The sequence below is a fragment of the Elgaria multicarinata genome, chromosome 1 (genome assembly GCF_023053635.1).
Source record: "Elgaria multicarinata webbii isolate HBS135686 ecotype San Diego chromosome 1, rElgMul1.1.pri, whole genome shotgun sequence".
NCBI lineage: Eukaryota > Metazoa > Chordata > Lepidosauria > Squamata > Anguidae > Elgaria > Elgaria multicarinata.
Window position 1 is genome coordinate 75,984,932 of NC_086171.1, and position 19,099 is coordinate 76,004,030.

Genomic DNA, 19,099 nt, shown 5'->3' on the forward strand with positions numbered 1-19,099 from the left:
TTTTCTATAATGCACAATTAATGTATGGAATTCATTATCGTGAGAGGTGGTGCTAAGCTCCTTAGACTGATTGGGATCATCCTAGGTCATCTGTATTGTGAGTGGTAGTGACAGAATGCTGAGTTTGATCAATTAATTCTTATGTTCTATATATATATATTGAGCCACTGTGCAATAATAATAATAATTGGACAGCCTGCATGAGTAACTTTTTATTTTATTTTATTTTATTTAAAACTTTCATTCATTTAAATCATGCATTAACTATGGTTGTCAGAGCAACATACAATATAAAATATAACAATAAAATCCAACCAATAAATTACAGCAGGCAGTTACAAACCAGCATAAAATGGACACAGCACTAAAAAACCTGAGAAAATGAAGAAAGAGAAAAGGTTTCACCTGGTGTAAAATAAATAAATGAAGTTAAGATGGTGCCAAGTGAACCACTCTGGGAAGAAAGTTTTTAATAAAGCTTAATTTGCATATAAACAAGCAGCATTGGCTTACATTTGGTCACACAATAAAGTGCTAATGTTTGTCCTTCTGGCCCACAAATGGAAGACAAGAGTCAACTTCAACTGCAATCAAATAGAACTTGCTTTATTACTTTGTTGATGTATTTACTCAGAAAAGCAAAGTGAGAGAGAATTATCTTGTAATAGGTAATTACAGGATTGTTTTATACAGTAAATAGGGTGGTTAAATAACTTTCATAGCATCTTCTTAAACATATGATGAACCTGCCTTATACTCCTAACCCAGTACTGTCTGCTATGCCCAGCAGGGCCTCCCTCCAGAGAAAGAACATTCTCAATCCTACTTCTGAAGTCTTTTTCAATGGAGATGCCTGGACTGAACTTGGGGCCTTCTGCACGTAAAGCACATATTCTGACCTATGCCTCCCTTTCTATGTGACTAGCAGAAAATGAATAGATGAAGCAAAAATATTTAAATTCGTTTAATTTATATAATATATGTAGATTGCAGAACTCAACTTTTCTTGGTACAGAATTTTGATACATTACCTCTACAAAGTTCACATAGTCCTAGACTTAAGCACACAATTAATTAGCTTTGAAGACTAGCCTTTTCCAGCAGGCCTACCCAGATCAATGTAAAATCAAGAATTTTTAAGATATGTGGATTCTTGTACTAATGTTGTTCCCCTTGATCCAAAGACAGAGGCAGGTAAGAAATAATTTTTTATTATTATTATTACACCCTTCATAGTTGTCAGGACACACAGAATAAGCCTTGATTCTCCCAAAATCTAGTTCCCAGTTGTCTAGAATGGAATAAAATTGAGCATTTCTTTGACTATCTGTTCCCTAGTTACATCTTAGGTACAATGCCAATACGAAAATGTCCTGCATTTCTTGTTTTCCAAGTCCTGGTGAATGAAAATGAAAAAAAAAAGACTTCTAACACATTCCTATTCAAGTTTATTCAGAAATATCCCACTGTGCACTGCTCAGTGGGGCTCATTCCCAGGTACACGTCCATCAGGTTACTGTCTTAACTATTGATAACTTCAGTTTGACCAAGGGAAGTTATGACTGGAATGGACTTCCTCTATGCAAACACTCATAGCTAATTTCTTTATACTGATGCTTTGGCATGAATTTTATATATCACTATATTCCCTTTATAATGTACACTGATTTTATAATGCATACTGAGTGGAAAATAATGTTAGCAAGCTCATTTAAAATGATTTCTATTGTGCCTCGATATTACAGTGTGCTTCACTTAAGAATGAATAGTGCAATGTTATATGTGTTCACTGATATACATTTAATTTCTTATTCCCAAGTAAGTGTGCATATGAGTGCAGCCCAAGCATAGTGATGTTTTATATGGAGCAAGCAATTATAAAGTACATTTTCATCATGAATTCAAATATGAGGGTTGAGTTTTCTATACATAGTACAAAGCTTAAAAAGAAGAAGAAGAAGAATGTCATTTTTTCACAAGATGCTTCTTAATTAAGTGCCCCACCAACTTCTGTGGTCTCTTCTGGTACTCATTCAGTACATCATGAGGTGTGGTGATCTGGTCGCCTTCAAGTCGGTTCAAGAGTGTTACACATACCACAGCACCTTGTGAATTATAAAACAAAACAATAAAGACACCCACCCACACACACAGAAAAAGAGATAACTATGAACACGGGTTAACAAAAATTAACACTATCTTATGTTTACAAGGATGAAAGGGATAAAACCAGCAATGGAGATACAGAAAAAAGGGCAGGATGTTTTAGCGATAGATATAGCTAATTCACGATGGCATTAAATCTTTAAAAATCATTTCATATAGGTTGCTTACCCTCTACCTTCAAATGACAGAAGAAAGAGGAAGATCTTCTATCCATGTAGTGTGATTCCTGTAGTTGATTATGCTGAATTCCTCTCGGATTCATAGCAATCCTGATATTTTGTTTCACAAGAAGTTGTGAATAGCCAGTCAGAAAGAGCAACTCGGGGGTTAAGTTTAACTTCTCTGAAATCGGATACCTCTGAGAAAAGTGTTTCATCTCCGTCTGCTGCTATTTCCACAACGTTCTCAGAGAGAGAACAAAGGGATTCTGCCTTTAAGGTATTCAGACGAGTTCAAGGTTTGTTACCTGAAGTCTGAGCCTGAATGTTATGAGGATGTTTTGAAATTGTCTGGGCCAGAGAAAGAAAAATGGTTTCAGGCAATGGAAACAGAAATGGGGTGTTTTAAAACACATAAAGTTTTTGAAGTAACAGATTTGCCTGAAGGGCAAAGAGCGGTATCATCTCGATGGGTGTATAAGAAGAAAGCTTTAGTAACAGGGGGAACTGTTTACAAGGCTAGATTAGTTGCGAGAGGTTTTTCTCAGCGGAAAGGGGAAAATTACGACCAGGTTTTTCTCCTACTTGTAAAGCAGAAAGCTTTAGAATTGTTCTAAAATTGGCAGCACAGAAAAATTTATGCTTAAACCACTTTGATTTTGATGCTGCTTATCTACACGCAAATCTGCAAGAGATTAATTATATGCAGCCGCCACAAGATTTTGAGAAACAAAGTGGTAAAGTTTGGTTATTGCATAAAGCCGTGTACGGCCTTAAACAATCAGCAAAATCCTGGAATGATTGTCTAAACAAAGCTTTGGAACAAGAAATGTTTTTCAGCCTCAGCACGGCTGATCCATGTCTGTATGTAAAGGGGCAAGGAGAGGAGTACATGCTTGTGCTGGTGTTTGTTGATGATTTGCTGGTAGCGGGGAGTTCCCAAGACCACATTCAAAAATTCTCAGCCCAATTACAGAAAAAATGTAAGCTAAAGTCTCTGAGGGAAGTTAGGCATTACCTAGGTGTAGAGGTAGAAAAGATTTCCAATGGAAATTACCTAATAAGCCAGAAGCAGAAAGTTTTAAACTTGCTGGAAGATTACAGGATGACAGAATGCAAAGGAGTTCAAAGCCCCATGGCACCAGGTTTCCAACAGTGCTTGGGTGAAGAAAAGTTTGATTCTCCAGAGCTCTACCAATCGCTAATTGGCAGTCTTCTGTATCTCAGTCAGTGGTCACGTCCTGATATTACCTATTCTGTAAATATCTTAAGTCAACAGGTGTCCAGTCCAACAATTGCTGCCTGGCAAGGAGCAAAGAGGGTGCTGAGGTACTTGAAAGCAACACAAAACCTCAGGTTATGTCTGTCTGCCACAGACAGTACTGTGTTACACTGTTACTCTGACGCGGATTGGGGAAGTTGTATAAAAGATAGGAAATCCATTAGTGGAATGGTAATAAAATTTGGTGATTCCACTATTTTTTGGAAGTCCAGAAAGCAGAGTTTTGTGGTGACTTCTACCTGTGAAGCAGAGTTTGGGGCTATGTTTGACCTGTGTGGAGAAATAACATGGTTCACACAATTGTTAACAGATTTACAGGTCAAGGTGTCTCTGCCAGTTAGTTTAAAGGCAGATTCACAGTCTTGTATTGCCCTAGCTATTTCAGGTATTCTAAAGTCCAGATCTAAGCATATAGCAATTAAGTATTGCAATGTGAAGGAACATCTAAGCAGAGGTGTAATTCATCTAGAGTATTGTGAATCAAGCAGGAATGAAGCTGACATATTCACAAAGCCCTTGGGAAGTTTGAAACACAGAGTTTTAATTACAATGTCGGGATTATTGTAAACATGTAAAAGCATTGTTACAGGTGAATGTAATGAAATGTATTTTTCTCTGTAGTAAAAAATTGAAGGGGTGTTGGGGTGAATTTTCTCCACAGAGGAAAGAAAGGACTTTATAGAGTTAAAGTGCTTGGCAGATTTGTCTCTGGACTGCAGCAGGTGTTCAAACCAGAGCCTGGCAGTTTGGCCTACGTGCAAGACCTGGAGTAGAGACAATTGGTTAATTGAACCAAAGGGGGAAAGTATTTAAGATGTCCCTGTTTAAAGGCATCTTGTTGTCATGTTGTCAGGTTGTCATGCTGTCATGTTGTTGGTGACGTGTGCTGTATATATCGATGACCATATGTAAAGGAAAGTTTGTTTCAGTTAAGTTATTCTTACTGACAAAATCCTGTGAGTATTGATTTTTTCCTCAGTAAGCCTCTCAAGTCAGAAACTTAGTGCTTCCAGCTATCGTGTATGCTACGCACTCTGCAAATTATTCAATTCCATGACAGTCACTACCCACCTCTTCACACAGAAATGCAGGTTGCTTACCTGTAACTGTAGTTCTTCGAGTGGTCATCTATGCATTCACACATATGGGCTTTGCGCCTGCGCAGAGACCAGACTGGAACCTACTATAGCTGAGTGGAACGTTTTTGGCGGGAACCCCTCCCCCACACTACCGCGCATGTCCATGGGGTTCCCGCCCTTACCTCAGTTTACAGGAGTCCGACATTGTGCCCCCATAAACATGAGTGTAAAATAAAATAAAGTACATTCCACATATAATTGTGTCTTTTGTAAGTCTCACACCACCAAGTGGGGATGGTGGGTGGGTTGTGTGAATGCATAGATGACCACTCGAAGAACTACAGTTACAGGTAAGCAACCTGCATTTCTTCTTCGTGGTCTCTATGCATCACACATATGGGCGAGTAGCAAGCTGACATACCTTTGGAGGTGGGTTGGTGCATCATCTGAGGATCTCCGAGAGCACTGTCCTTCCAAACGAGCAGTCTTGTCTCGCACGGGTGTCCAAACTGTAGTGCTTAATAAACGTGGATGGAGTGGTCCACATCGCAGCTCTACAGACTTCTGTCAGGGGAACACCTCTGCTGAAGGCAACAGATGTTGCGACGGCTCGAGTAGAATGAGCTGTCAGAGGCTTTAAAAGGTCTAGCTTAGAGATAGAGTAGGCAAGTTCAATTGTCTCTACAATCCAGCGTGATAATCTCTGGCAAGATACAGAGTGTCCCTTAAAAGGCTCTCCATAGCAAACAAACAATTGATTTGTTTTTCTAAAATTCTCTGTCCTAGCCTTGTAAAAGGCAAGAGCTCTCCTTACATCAAGCGTATGCAATGAAGACTCAACAGGTGTTGCAGGATTTGGGAAAAAAGCTGGCAAAGTGATGTGCTGAGATAGATGAAAGGTTGACACTACCTTAGGCAGGAAGGTAGGGTCTGTGCGTAGCACAACCTTGTCCTTGTGAAAGATAGTGTAAGGAGCATCTATCCTGAGAGCTCTAAGCTCACTTGCACGTCTAGCCGATGTAATGGCCACTAAGAAGACAGTCTTGAATGTAAGAAGTCTAAGGTCTGTTGAGGCCATGGACTCGAAGGGTTTCCTTGTCAGCGCTTGTAACACAACTGACAGGCTCCATGGTGGGACGATAGACTTTACTGTCGGTATCGTATTCTTAAGTCCCTGTAGGGATTTTCTGGCTGTTGGATGTGTAAAGGGTGAAAAACCATCCATGCCGCGGTGGTAGGCAGTAATAGCAGCTAAGTGGACTCTGATTGAGGTGAGTTTGAGTCCCTGCTGATAAAGTGCCAATAGGTATTGAAGGATCAGTGATAGAGGACAAGATTCCGATGATTGGTTATTCTCTAAGGCAAACTTCTGGAATCTTTGCCATTTAGTCATGTAAGACTTTCTTGTTGAAGGCTTTAGTGAGGCCAACAATATATGGTCTACAGTTAAATTGTTGATACGAGAGGAAGAGCGGATGTTATCCTCCACACTGTCATCTTGAGGGTCGACAGATCTGCGTGTCGAACCCTGCCCTGGTGTCGAGACAGTAGCGTCGGTATGGACGAGAGCCTGATGTAATTCCCCTTCGACAGTCGAAGGGCGTGGGAGAACCACGTCTGTTGAGGCCACCACGGTGTGATGAGGATGCAGTCCGACCCGTCCGTCTGGATCTTGGCTAATACTTTCGTCAATAATGGGAACGGTGGAAAGATGTAAAGAAGATTTCCTTTCCAAGTTCTGGTAAAAGCATTTCCTAAGGAGTGCTTTCCTCTTCCTGCTCTGCTGCAGAACCTGGGACAAGCTGCGTTTTCTTCGGTAGCGAAGACATCGACAGCAGGGCGGCCCCAGTACCGAAAAAGATCGTTCCTGACTTCGGTATCGAGCTCCCATTCGAGGTCGACATGGAAAGACCTGCTGAGGGCGTCCGCAATGATGTTCTCCTTGCCCGCTACATGGATCGCTGTCAGGTAAGTATTTCTCTTTATGCACCAGTTCCAAATTCTGAGTGCCGATCGATTCAGAGGTGTGACCTTGTTCCACCCTGTCTGTTGATGTATGCCACTACGGTGGTGTTGTCCATCGTGATCAGAACGTTTCGGCCTTCGATGATCTGTCCGAAGGTCTTTATTGCATTCTCCACCGCTAAAAGTTCTAAGTGGTTGATGTGATATTCCCTTTGAGAAGGAGGCCAGCGGCCCTGAGCAGTGAGGGAGTCGCAGTGTGCTCCCCATCCGATCAATGATGCATCCGTCGTGATCGTTACCGAAGTAGTTTCTTGCTGGAAGGGAACTCCTTCTAGGAGCGTCGCCATCGAAAACCACCATTTCAGGGATGCCCTTACTTGCTTCGGGATCGACAGGTAAGTTCGTCGAGCATCGTGTCGAAGGTCGAATGTTCTTAGAAACCAGGCCTGCAAGATCCTCATCCCGAGTCTTGCGAACTTGATGACTGCCGTAGTTGCTGCCATCAAACCTAATAGCCTTTGGATTGTCCACGCTGAGACCTTTCGACGGCTTTCGGTAGCAATGGCTAGATCTTGAAGAGTGCTCGCTCTGGTCAAAGGCAGGTATGCCCTCCCTTCTTGAGACGATAGGGTCACCCCTATGAAGTCCAGCTTCTGATGTGGAGTCAAGATGGATTTCCCCTCGTTGACCCATAGACCTAACGAGTCCAACAGGTTGAGGGTGGTTGAAATGTCTTTCTGGAGCGTGTTGCTGTTGTCCGCTACCAGAAGCCAATCGTCCAAATAAGGGTATATATAAATTCCTTTTTGTCTTAGGTGGGCGCACACCACCGCCATCACCTTCGTGAAGACTCTCGGTGCCGTGGCAAGCCCAAAGGGAAGAACGGTGAACTGGAACTGGGACGCACCAATTGAGAATCGAAGGTAAGTTTGATGCGACTTCCTGATGCAGATGTGGAAGTACGCATCCTTCAGATCCACCACAGCGAACCAAACTCCTCTGTGTAGGAGCTGCAGAATAGAAGTAACCGTTGTCGTACGGAACTTCTTCGGGGTGATGTATTTGTTTAATTGCCTTAAGTCCATGATGGGTCGAAGACCTCCATCCTTCTTCGGGACCGTGAAGTAGCGGGAGAAAACCCCCTGGTTGAGTTCCTCTGCGGGTACGGGAGAGATAGCTCCCTTCGATAGCAGGGTCTGTACCTCGAGAAGCAGAGGAGGGGATGGCGCCGTTACTTTCACCCCCGAAGAAGGAGGAAGGACATCGAGCTCGATGGCATACCCTGAGTTGATGATAGTGAGCACCCAGGAGTCCGATGTTATTGACTCCCATTGATGGTAATATGGTGCTAGGCGGTTCGCAAAGGGAGGTGGATCCGGGATAAAAAAGTCAAACCCGCTGCTTCTTGCTAAAGTCGGGTTGACGTTTGTCCTGTGGGAAGCGGTTTTGATAAGGTCTCTTCCTCTGGAGCTGATGTTGCTGCTGTCGAGGTTGAAGTTGGTACTGAGGCCGCTGTTGCTGTTGCTGCTGCATAGGTGGCCTCGTCCATCTTCTTGGTTTGTATTGCACTGGAGGAGCAGTAAACCCCATCTTTTTAGCAGTTGTACGTGCTTTATAAATGGAATCCAGCGTCTCGTCGGTTTTAGCATTAAATAAACCTTCGCCATCGAAGGGCATATTTTCTACTCTAGACTTGGTCTCATAAGTCAGATTAGCCGACCTAAGCCAGGCATGCCTTCTCAAAGATATGGCCCCCATCATGCTTTTTGAGTGGCAATCAACTTGATGCCTAGCAGTAGACAGCTGTTGCTTCGCTATGGCCGAAGCTTCAGCCTGAAACACTCGAGCCAACTCCCTCTTATCCTCTGGGAGGTAATCACACAACGATCCCACTTTCTCCCGGAGGAAGAGTTGATACCGAGCCATAGTTGCTTGGTACGTTGATGCTCGAATGCCGAGAGAGGCTGAGAAATAAATTTTTCTGCCTGTTAAGTCCAATTTTCTGCCCTCTTTGTCAACGGGGGCTGAATGGGCCTTTTGTGACTGGCCCTGAGCCGACTCGACAACAATAGAGTTGGGCTTTGGATGTTGGGTCAAAAATCCTGCATCCCCCTCCTGTATGCGATACAGGGTTTCCAACCTTCTTGATGTCGGTTGGGTGACAGCTGGCGTCTTCCACGAAAGTTGTGCCGTTTGTTTTAAGGCAGGAGGAAGAGGTATGGCAATCGATTAATTAGTTTTGTTTTGGAAAACATCATATATGGGATCATCCAGTGGTTCGACAGCTTGTTGAATATCTAGCCCTAATGCCTGAGCCATTCTTAGCATGTGGTCAGAAAATCTAACCATATCGTCGGATGGTGACGAGGGGTCCTGTGTATGGAGGATATCATCCGGTGACGGTACTGACGGCGTAGGTGATATTCCGGATTCAGAGTCTGAGGGGTAATTATCCTCAGGTGAGGAAAGAGTGACTACGTGTAACTGGTGTGCAGGATCCAGTTCCTCTTGTTGCGTCGGTACTGTAGTTGTGGCTGCAGCTGGTATCGAAGCAAGGCTTTGGGCTGGATGGGCTGGTGGGCGAGGTACAGGCGAAGGAGGCGGCAATTGACACACTCTCGATGTCGGCGGAGGCAGAGCAAAATACTCCTCAGGTGGATACTGGTAACCATAGTAACTATGTGGTCGGTAACGGTCCCACTCATAATAATCGTGTCTACTTTGGGGCTCAGAGTATTGAGAGACTCTGTCCCATTCCCGTGTCCTTTGCGTTGGTGAGGGTTGTGGCCCGGGAATGATTTCCCGAATTTCTAGGGGTATTGCCGGCTCCCTGAATGAGGCTGCAGAAACTGAGTCCCGTATTTCGCCTTCCGATAGGCTAGGCGGGCGTGTCGGTACCGTATCTATCGGTACCGACTGAGACGTCGGCGTCAAGCGAGGTCTCGGTATCAAAGCCGTCTTCGGTAGCGAAGAAGGGCTAGAATGACTGTGCGGCAACTTAGACGGACGGGAAGATTCGAGAGAGGGCCTTTCCACGTCCTTGCTCCTTTTCTTCTTCTTCTTCCTCTCCATTTCTGAAGAAGATTTGGGCGTTCTGGCCTTTTTAGAAATTTTCTTGGCCATAGAAGTCGCCAAAGACCGGCCAGGCGTTAGGGGTATCTGAGCCCTATCAGTTGCTCTGGCTTGCACGCACACTTCAGTGCTGCGGTCAGTAACGGACTTACTCGATGCCGTTTTATCCATGTTAGGTGTCTCTGTAGCTCTGAGAGCTTTCTCCCACAATATGGAGCGAAGTCGATCAGCTCTGTTCTTCCTAGTTTGTTTCGTGAACGACATACAATGATGGCAGGTCTCAACAATATGACCTTCGCCCAAACAAAGGACACACAAGGAGTGTCCGTCCGTAGGGGGGAGCTTGGCTCCACACTTCACACACTTACGAAACGGGGCCTTTACTGCCATGCGGGCCCCCGCGACTGAAGTCGCTTGAAGAGAAAAAACTATTCTAAGAAGAATTTATATATATATATATAGAGAGAGAGAGAGATGAAGAGAGAAGAATCTAAGAAAAGATCGAAGAACGAAGGATTGAAGAAGTTAGAAGAAGATTTGTTGAGAAAAATGCTAGAGGTTCGGTTTTACAAGTCTGTGCACAATAGCGGACGACGAAGAACTGAGGTAAGGGCGGGAACCCCATGGACATGCGCGGTAGCGTGGGGGAGGGGTTCCCGCCAAAAACGTTCCACTCAGCTATAGTAGGTTCTGGTTCGGTCTCTGCGCAGGCGCAAAGCCCATATGTGTGATGCATAGAGACCACGAAGAAGAACCAGGGCCTAATCTACATCAAGCAGGATATTGCGCTATGAAAGTGGTATGAAAGCGGTATATAAGAGGCAGGAGCCACACTACTGCTTTATAACGGTATTGAAGTGCATTGACAACTGCTGGGGCCCATTGACACATACCGCTTTCATAGTTCTGTTTGGTGTGGCTCCTGCCTTTTATATACCATTATATATTATATAGTGAAATATCGTGCTTGGTGTAAATTAGGCCAAAGTCTTTTGAAGTTATGGCTTATTTTAGATCTTCTATTCTTGAGGAATACAGGATCCTTAGGGGCTCCCCTTTGGGTTGCTCTGCACCTTGGGTCAGGTTGAGTGTTTTTAATCCTCCAGCCAGAAAACATTTCTATCAAATCATGCCATGGCTCATTGCTGCAAATTCTGCATAGCTGGCAGATATTGAACTTCTACTGATATCATATTTGGGATAACTGAGGCTGTCAAGTATCCCACACTCACTGCTCAAAGCTAAAAAGGACCAAATCATAATATAATGATAAGAGAAGGCAGCCAGAGAGAGAGAGAGAGAGAGAGAGAGAGAGAGAATGAATAAAACAGTACAATAGCAAAGCAGCAAGGAGGCTCTGGATCCACTATGGATGCAGTCAGTCTTAAACTGTGTAAGAAAGACTAACAGAGTATTTTTAAAAATACGCAGCTACTGACAAGGCTGGAAGTTGAAACGTTTAACTTAAAATATAGATTTTTAAAATACTCTGCTGTTAGTCCTTCTATCTTTCATATATGTGTGTATACGTGAGACTGCACACATGCAATTACCTTTGATGCCACTAAGATTGCACATGGCCGCAAAAACAGAAGATTCCATCTCAATATTTCTGACTCCAGCCTTGAAAGCAGCTTTTAAATATTGCTGTTTCTCTTCTTCGGTGTATGAGCAGATTGCACCATCAAGGCGAGCTTGGCCTGCAAATGCATGAAATGCAGATTTTTATGCACTGAATGAAATCCCTGCAAGAAGACTCCAGAGAATGAGCTGAATTGCTTGATCAGCTAAACTTCCCTTAATGCTTTACATTTGGAGTTACTGTTAGAACCATGCTAGCAGGGACATTCAGTCCAGAGGAAGGGACATTCAGTCCAGAGGAAAGTGCTGTTTAGGAACTGATCAATAGGTGATGGTGGTGGGGATCTTATAGCATATGTTCCTTGGCAGGACTGATGATAGGAAGCTTAGATTTGGAAAGGAGCACTGTTAAGAGTTGTGAACATGTGTTTTCTTTTTCTTTTTAATTCCAGTGATTTCTGTCACATTCAGTATTTTTGGGTTCAATAAAACCTAAGCAATAACACAACACCTTTGGCTGTTCTCAAAAGCTCTCTTTCTGCCTATAAATTCACATATCAGTCACAACTTGGGAAGGGTTGTAGCTCAGCAGTAGAGCACATGCTTTGCATGTAGAAAGTTCCCCATTAAATCCCTGGCATTTCTAGGTAGGGCTAGAAAAAGCCCTGCCTGAAATTTGGGAGCGCTGCTGCCAATCAGTGCCAGCAATACAGGGCTAGATAGACCAATGGTCTGACTCAGTATAAGGAATCTCCCATGGGACTCATACACAAGGCTTCTGCCAAGAGGGAAATCCTCCTCACGCTGTTTATTATTTATTATACTTATATACCACCCCAATAGCCAGGGCTCTCTGGGCAGTTTACAGAAATTCTAAAATTAAGATAAAAACGAGTATACAAAATTTAAAATACTAAAACACAGAACATACACACCTAAAGCATTAAAAACTAAGATTGTAGTGCCTGAATTTGCTTTCCTTTTCCCCCTCCTCCTCCTCCTCCTCCCTCCCAATCCCCTTTCCTTTTGTGTCATGTCTTTTAGATTGTAAGCCTGTGGGCAGGGACTGTCAAGAAATACTTTTGTAAGCTGCCGTGAGAGCCTTTTTTGGCTGAATGGCGGCATAAAAATCCTTAAATAAATAAATAAATAAATAAAAACCCTTAAAAAATTAAACATGTGGGTAATTAAGATGTGCCGCCATATGCTGGAGCTCTCTGGGCGGTTTACAAAAGTTAAAAACAGTGAACATTAAAAAGTATACAAAATTTAAAACCATCAAAAACATAAAAACAACAGTATAAAAACAACAGTATCCATTTAAAAACAACAGTTCTGGGGTCCATTAAAAACAAACAAACTTAGCGTTGTTCAATGCTGTTAAGTGCCTGGGAGAAGAGAAAAGTCTTGACCTGGCGCCGAAAAGATAATAATGTTGGCACCAGGTGAGCCTCATCGGGGAGATCCTTCCATAATTGCGGGGGGGGGGGCACCACTGAAAAGGCCCTCATGCTCGTTGTGTACTTCCTGTTTTGAAAAGAGGAAGTAACTGAGGAATGAAAACACTGGCGGAGAAGCAAAGGTGGGGAGCGTGTTAACTCCCAGTGTGATGGAGCTTTACAACACACAAAGACACAAAGACACACACACACACACCTCTTAATCTAAGCACAACTTCACTGCCCTTCTGCCCCAGTCAGTACTGTCAGAGAGTGGATGATAACACCACTCATCTTTGGGAGCAGAATGGAAGTGAGGAAGTCTCTGTAAATACAGCTGTGCTCTGTGGATTAAGTGCTGGGCTCACTGGCTGAACAATATGATCCAGTCCTTCATAGCCTGATCCAATACCACCACCAGCTATCTCAAAAAAAATAACGTTAGCCTGCTGCAGATGTAGCGTTCCCAATCACGTAGCCATGGAGAGCTCACTTGCTTGAGTACTCGGGGTTTGAATCTCCAGGTTTCTGCAACTATTTTTTTAAAAAAACAACCCACCACAGAAATTGACCTTAATTCAGCATATTACTTCAGAGCATGCAAAACACTGGGGCATTGCATTTCTTGAATCCACATGCATGGCTTGTGTGTTACATGGTATCAAGGCATTTGTCCTAGAAATTAAGTTTGAAAAGTACCTATCTGTTTAATTTAATTAGAGATGGATCACCATAGTCTGAGGCCAAGCCTGGTGCACTCAAACAACAAGTCATGGGGTAAACCTGCTTTTGGACTGTATCACTTGAGAATGCAGTCGGAGAAAATTACATCATTGGGCTTCTCTACATTTTAAAAAAAATCCACTGCCTTACCATGGCTTTTTGCAACCGTTTTCTTTCTTGGATATGTTCGGGCCTTTACTCAGCTTGCTTCATGCGTTCAATTCACTTTACTGAGACAGTGCCATCTGGTGGCGTAATTAAAGCACAATGCTGAGATTACACACTGGGAAATTTCCCGGATATTCCCACATTATCTCCAGGCTTTTTAAACCCACAGTTTCCAGGGGAAAGCATGGGAGGGGCCCTAGATGCTGACAACATTGTGTAATGAGCACACAAACTTCCATGAGTAGCCAATCACCAGCTTGCTATAAATCACTCGTTTAAAGAAGTTCAATTAATGCTCCTCCACATCTAAAAAAAAATTCTCAGAAATAGAAAATTAAACACACTCTCTTTCTCAATATGCTAGTTTTATATGTGCAGTGATTATTTTTCATGGGAAGTATTCAACTAAATGAAGAGTCACCCCACCTATGCTCAGAAATGTTTCAGTAAAGGAAGAGCTACACCTCTCGATCTGTTGTTTGTGTTAACTAGGTTCAATCTTGGGTGGGGAAGGAGTCCACCCTATTCATCTCTCTGTAATTTTCCAAATATTCCAATTCTATTGGTTCTCTGTTTATTTAACCCTAAGAAAATTCTCATTTTCTACCTCACTTTACGCCAATTCAAATGTTTTGCTTGTCTGCTTGTTTGTTTGCTTTGTTGTTCAGATTGCACTGCACTAGACTTACCTTCATAGAAGTCCAGAGTGCACATAGTGTTCCCAATGACTGTACTGAACTCATCTATTTCTTTGGAACACTCCATCAAGTCTTCGGCCAGTTGTTCATCTAAGTCTGTGTTACGGAATACAGACTTCCCCAAAATAACCTGTTCGAATTGAGGTTTGAAGGCGGCATCTACAGATTGCTTGGTGATCACCACAGACCCTGGTTCCAAACCTACATTTCAAAAATATGGATTGGTTTCAGAATTATACTAGACATCACAAGCCAATAACTATGAAATATTTTTACTTCCATGAAATTAAAACTGGAGGCATACCTATCCCACCAGATGTACCAATACGAACAATGGTTACATTGGCACATTTGGAATGATAGAGCAGCTTGATGAGTTCATGTAACATGATGGCAATTGACGGGATCCCCATTCCATGCTGAAATAAAAAAAGGACAGCCATGAATATCAATAACATGTCAATTATTGCACATTAGGTTCTACTTTTTGTGAACCGCCCAGAGAGCTTCGGCTATTGGGCGGTATAAAAATGTAATAAATAAATAAATAAATAAATACTTTCTGCCCACCTCTGATCCAGATTTCAATCTAGTAGTAGTTCAGGGGGTGATTTGCAGTAGATCTGCAAGGGTTTCTGATTTCCATTTGTTTGACAACAGCAGCAACAAAACACTCATTTCCAGATTACAACAGCAAAGCTCCTTTCTGCAAGCTTTGCTGACCTGCTACATTCCAGAAATGAACATTTTCACTCATTTCTAGTTACCTTAAGAACCGCTAGCTCCTGTTGCACTATTGATCGGTCCCACTGGGCAGCACTGCATACTGAATAATAACAACAACAACAGCAGCCCTTATCTACACTTTGTAATTCCTTCTATTATTGCAAGGATCTATTGTTGCCTGATGAAATTTCATAAAAGGATCTTGGCCCTTCCAGCCCAGTGACTAGTAAGGATGGCATGCATACTCTACTCTACAGCCAATGGAAATATGGGTACAATCAGTTAACTCCCTGAAAGCTCTTAGTAATGGAGTGGGTAGGGAGAAATGATATGAACCAGGTGAACAAGAGGAACATCAACCAAGGGGTATTTGTTTGGGATGCTCTCCATGACGTTAAGACAGCTCAAACCTGAAATATCATAAAACAACTCCCTCAACTTAAAAGGGTCCATAATAAAGCTAAGCATTTGGATAATCTGATTCTCCCAATGCAAAGGCATGCATTTACTGAGTTGCGTTTCTATGTGATGCCTTCAGGTAAGGTAATAGAACACTATAAAAAGGTGTCCTGGGAGTGATGAGTGTGTCCCATACGTCCACATCAGATTGAGGACTTTGCGCACTGCCTTCTGAAATTTCCTGTTTAGTGACATCAGAGTTAAATTTATAAATGGGATGTTAGGAGTCCATGAATTTGCTTCAGATGTAGAAACAGTGGGCCAGTTTGCATGCAGTGCATGTCAGTGCATGTGTGAGACCGTGGCTTGTTGTGTCATGAATACCCAGGTGGTAAAAGTTGTGGGAAGGTTAAACAACCCTCACACAACACATAGGCCTTAGCTAGACCTAAAGTTTATCCTGGGATCATCCCTGTTCATGTAAATGACACACAGGATATCCTGGGAGCAGGCAGGGACAACCCCGGGACAATCCCGGGATAAACCTTAGGTTTAGCTAAGGCCATCGTCTCTTGTTGGGTTATGCAAGGGTTGTTTAACCCTTGCACAATCCCCACCACCTGGATTTATACAACATGACAAGCTACAGTTGAGCATTGAATATTCACATGCTGCCTGTATTACCTATAGAGTACCAATGTTTGCACGAACAGCAAAGAAAATTAGAGCAAATTTTATTGGTATGTTGAAGGACCCTGGGCCTGGGGTCCATATTGTACTATAAGAATACTATAAGAATACTATATGTATTCTTCTTTTTACTTCTTATTCCTCAGCTATATGTATTTCTTGAAATGGTATTCCTTTTGTCACATCCTTTGGCTTGCACAATAAACATGTGATAATGATGATTACACTTTGTAATTGTGTATGCTAAAAAAGCTGTAACTTCTTTGAAGTAGCTTAAAACACAAGCCTATATGTATATTAAGATCTTCCTCGGAGATGCTTCTCTGGGTCCAACTGCTATCAGAGATGAGGTGGGTGGTGATCAGAAATTGGTCTTCTTCGTTTTGGTGCCCCCGTTTTGGAATTCTCCCCAGAGAGCTTTGCATAGTGTCAAAGTTTATGCTTTTTAGCACCATGTGAAAATATTATTTATTTTTAGTTGTGCTGTTTTAACTCTATCCTATATCTGTAGTTTTGTGCTGTTTTAGCAGAAGTGTCTGAATAAAGCAAAGTGAATCCAAAAAATGAATCCAAAAAGGGCTTGGCAAACTTTACTGTCAAAAACAGTACTCTGGTTAAGCAGCCAGTACAAAACAGCCGAGCAAAACAAGCCAGAAGTACAAAACAGCACAGCAAAACAACAACGAGATAAAACCACTACTACTATAAAACACAGTGAACATGCTAGTCTTTTTATACACAGGAAGCGCAGACTTAAAATTAACTTATTCGTCATTCCCCCCTTTGTGACCCCAGTTTGCATCCTAGGCTCCCTGGTGGATTCAGAGCTGTTAATTAGCTCTAGCACCCTGAGTGACCCCCTTGTTATTGTGCCTGCTAACTGCTTTAAAACTCTAAGGACATATTAACTTTTAGCTTTCACCAATTTTTGGTGTGATCCCCCTCATCGCTATTCCAACATGCTGTTTTGCCTAACTGAGCACAAAATTAATTGTGCAGATCTTGACCTCCCTATATATACAACCCCTAATCTAATCAGAAAAATCATGTTCCTTAAGGCATGTTTTTAAAATGGACAATTCAGTTGTAATTACTAGACCTCAAATAAAAAGTAAATCTATTTTCCCTTTTCAAAGACATTTTCTTTACAAACATTTTACATTAATACATGCACCACATACACACAAATATTTAAGGCACTTACGCTGACTGAGAGCACAGGGCCTGCTTTATACATTGCATAGCGATCTGTTCCTGCACAGATATTGGGATAGTCACTACCAGGGCTGCCAATTTCAAGTTCTTCAGCAATGTAGGTAATAAAAGCTTTCATCCGGGAAGGGCTTCCTCCAACGCATACAAACTAGGCAACATTAGAGAGGGGGGGGGTTTAGAATATTACATACCCTTCTAGAGCATTAACACTAAGCTAGGGATAGATACAGAAAAGGTGTTGTTGTTTTTAATGAACTTAGCCAAAAAGATTTCTAAACATATTTATTTCCACCACAGAACATTGTTTTCTGAAATCTCTATAAATGACTAGATAGGGGGTGGCTATATGTTCTCTTGTACATCACATGTTTCACAAATCAAAGGTCCCAGGTTCAATTCCTATATCTCCACTTAGAGCAGGGGTGAGCAACCTGCGGCCCATGGGTCACTTGTGGGCCATAAAGACCATTCCTGCAGCTAGCTCCCTATGGGTTGCTGCACCTGCCACCAAAGTTTTCTTTCCCACTTCCATCTTTAAACAAGGATCTCCGTCAAGTAGCAGGACTCGGCAAAACAGAGACCTTGGAAAACTGCTGCCAGTCAAAGCCATCAGTCCTGGATTAAGAAAGCCAATGGTAAAGCAGATTCATATGACAAGGAACAGAAAGGTTACTAAATACTGCAGTATTGTCTAATGTACATCACAGAAACAGAGTATGAACTACTTTCTGGAGCCAAAGTGGGTAGCCTTTCAAGCTTTAAACAGCTGTAGCTCAGTATGAAGAGTTCCAGAATGCCTAAATGCTCTTTCTTTATACTGTCACCAAGTAAAGTCAGTTTAATTACAAGGTTTATCAAAATTATATTCTCTTTATCACATTTACAAGTACAAAGTAAAAAAAATAATCAGTCATGCACTAGTTAGTAAACCAGCAGATCTACACCAAGCAAGATATGACACTTTGAAAATGTTTTGAAAAGTGTTTATGGAGTGTGTCCTGGGCCCCAACAGTTGTCACTACTGTTATAAACCATTTTAAAGCCATAGTGTAGATCCTGCCCAAATGTCATTTCCGTTGAATGCCTACGATAGGGCAGGAGGTTAATCTGGAACTACTAGCAGATTGCTGGATGATTTTTAAGCAGATCAGCAGGAAGTTCTAGTTCCCAATTAACAGTAGCCACAATAAAAGCCTTTCTCCCCACCCCTAAAATTAGGCTGTTACAATCTCTGATCTGTAGTAACTCAGATGTAGCTTTGAACTTGTATAAGCAGGTTATCCCAGCCCATGAAGTACTGTAGGTAATTGGCTCCATTCTTTGAGCACCGTTTTGAGTCTTTCTCTGCCTGCTTGCCTGCCTGCCTCTCCCCGCTCCGCCCCGCCACTATTTTGCACCCTGCTCCAGTTGGTGGACTTCAGACTTCGGGGTAGGGTGGATGTAAGCCTGAGGTCTGCCCATGCCTGGTTGAGTGGCACATGCAAGATAACCCACCTCTTCGTGCAGACTTTTCCTGAGGTGTGACTCAGCTAGCATAGTTATATGTTTTATTGCTGACCAGTGATTATTTTTATGGTTATATTTTCATGGTTATATGACGATCACCACGATTATTATTATTATTATTTATTTATATAGCACCATCAATGTACATGGTGCTGTACAGAGTAAAACAGTAAATAGCAAGACCCTGCCGCATAGGCTTACAATCTAATAAAATCATAGTAAAACAATAAGG

At 42.3% G+C, this 19,099-nt stretch overlaps 1 protein-coding gene across 1 annotated transcript in view; it reads right to left on the reverse strand.

Annotated features, from left to right (window-relative positions):
* Nucleotides 1-247: 247 nt before the first annotated feature.
* LOC134401522 (uridine phosphorylase 1-like) overlaps nucleotides 248-19,099 on the reverse strand; it is a 60,038-nt gene continuing 41,186 nt past the window's right edge. The window contains exons 3-7 of the mRNA XM_063130563.1: nucleotides 17,351-17,509; nucleotides 14,636-14,750; nucleotides 14,323-14,532; nucleotides 11,276-11,422; nucleotides 248-2,105 (exon numbers count right to left, since the gene is read on the reverse strand). Coding sequence (XP_062986633.1) covers nucleotides 1,966-2,105; nucleotides 11,276-11,422; nucleotides 14,323-14,532; nucleotides 14,636-14,750; nucleotides 17,351-17,509 — 771 coding nt within the window. The 3' untranslated portion in view covers nucleotides 248-1,965. The remainder of the gene's footprint in view (nucleotides 2,106-11,275; nucleotides 11,423-14,322; nucleotides 14,533-14,635; nucleotides 14,751-17,350; nucleotides 17,510-19,099) is intronic.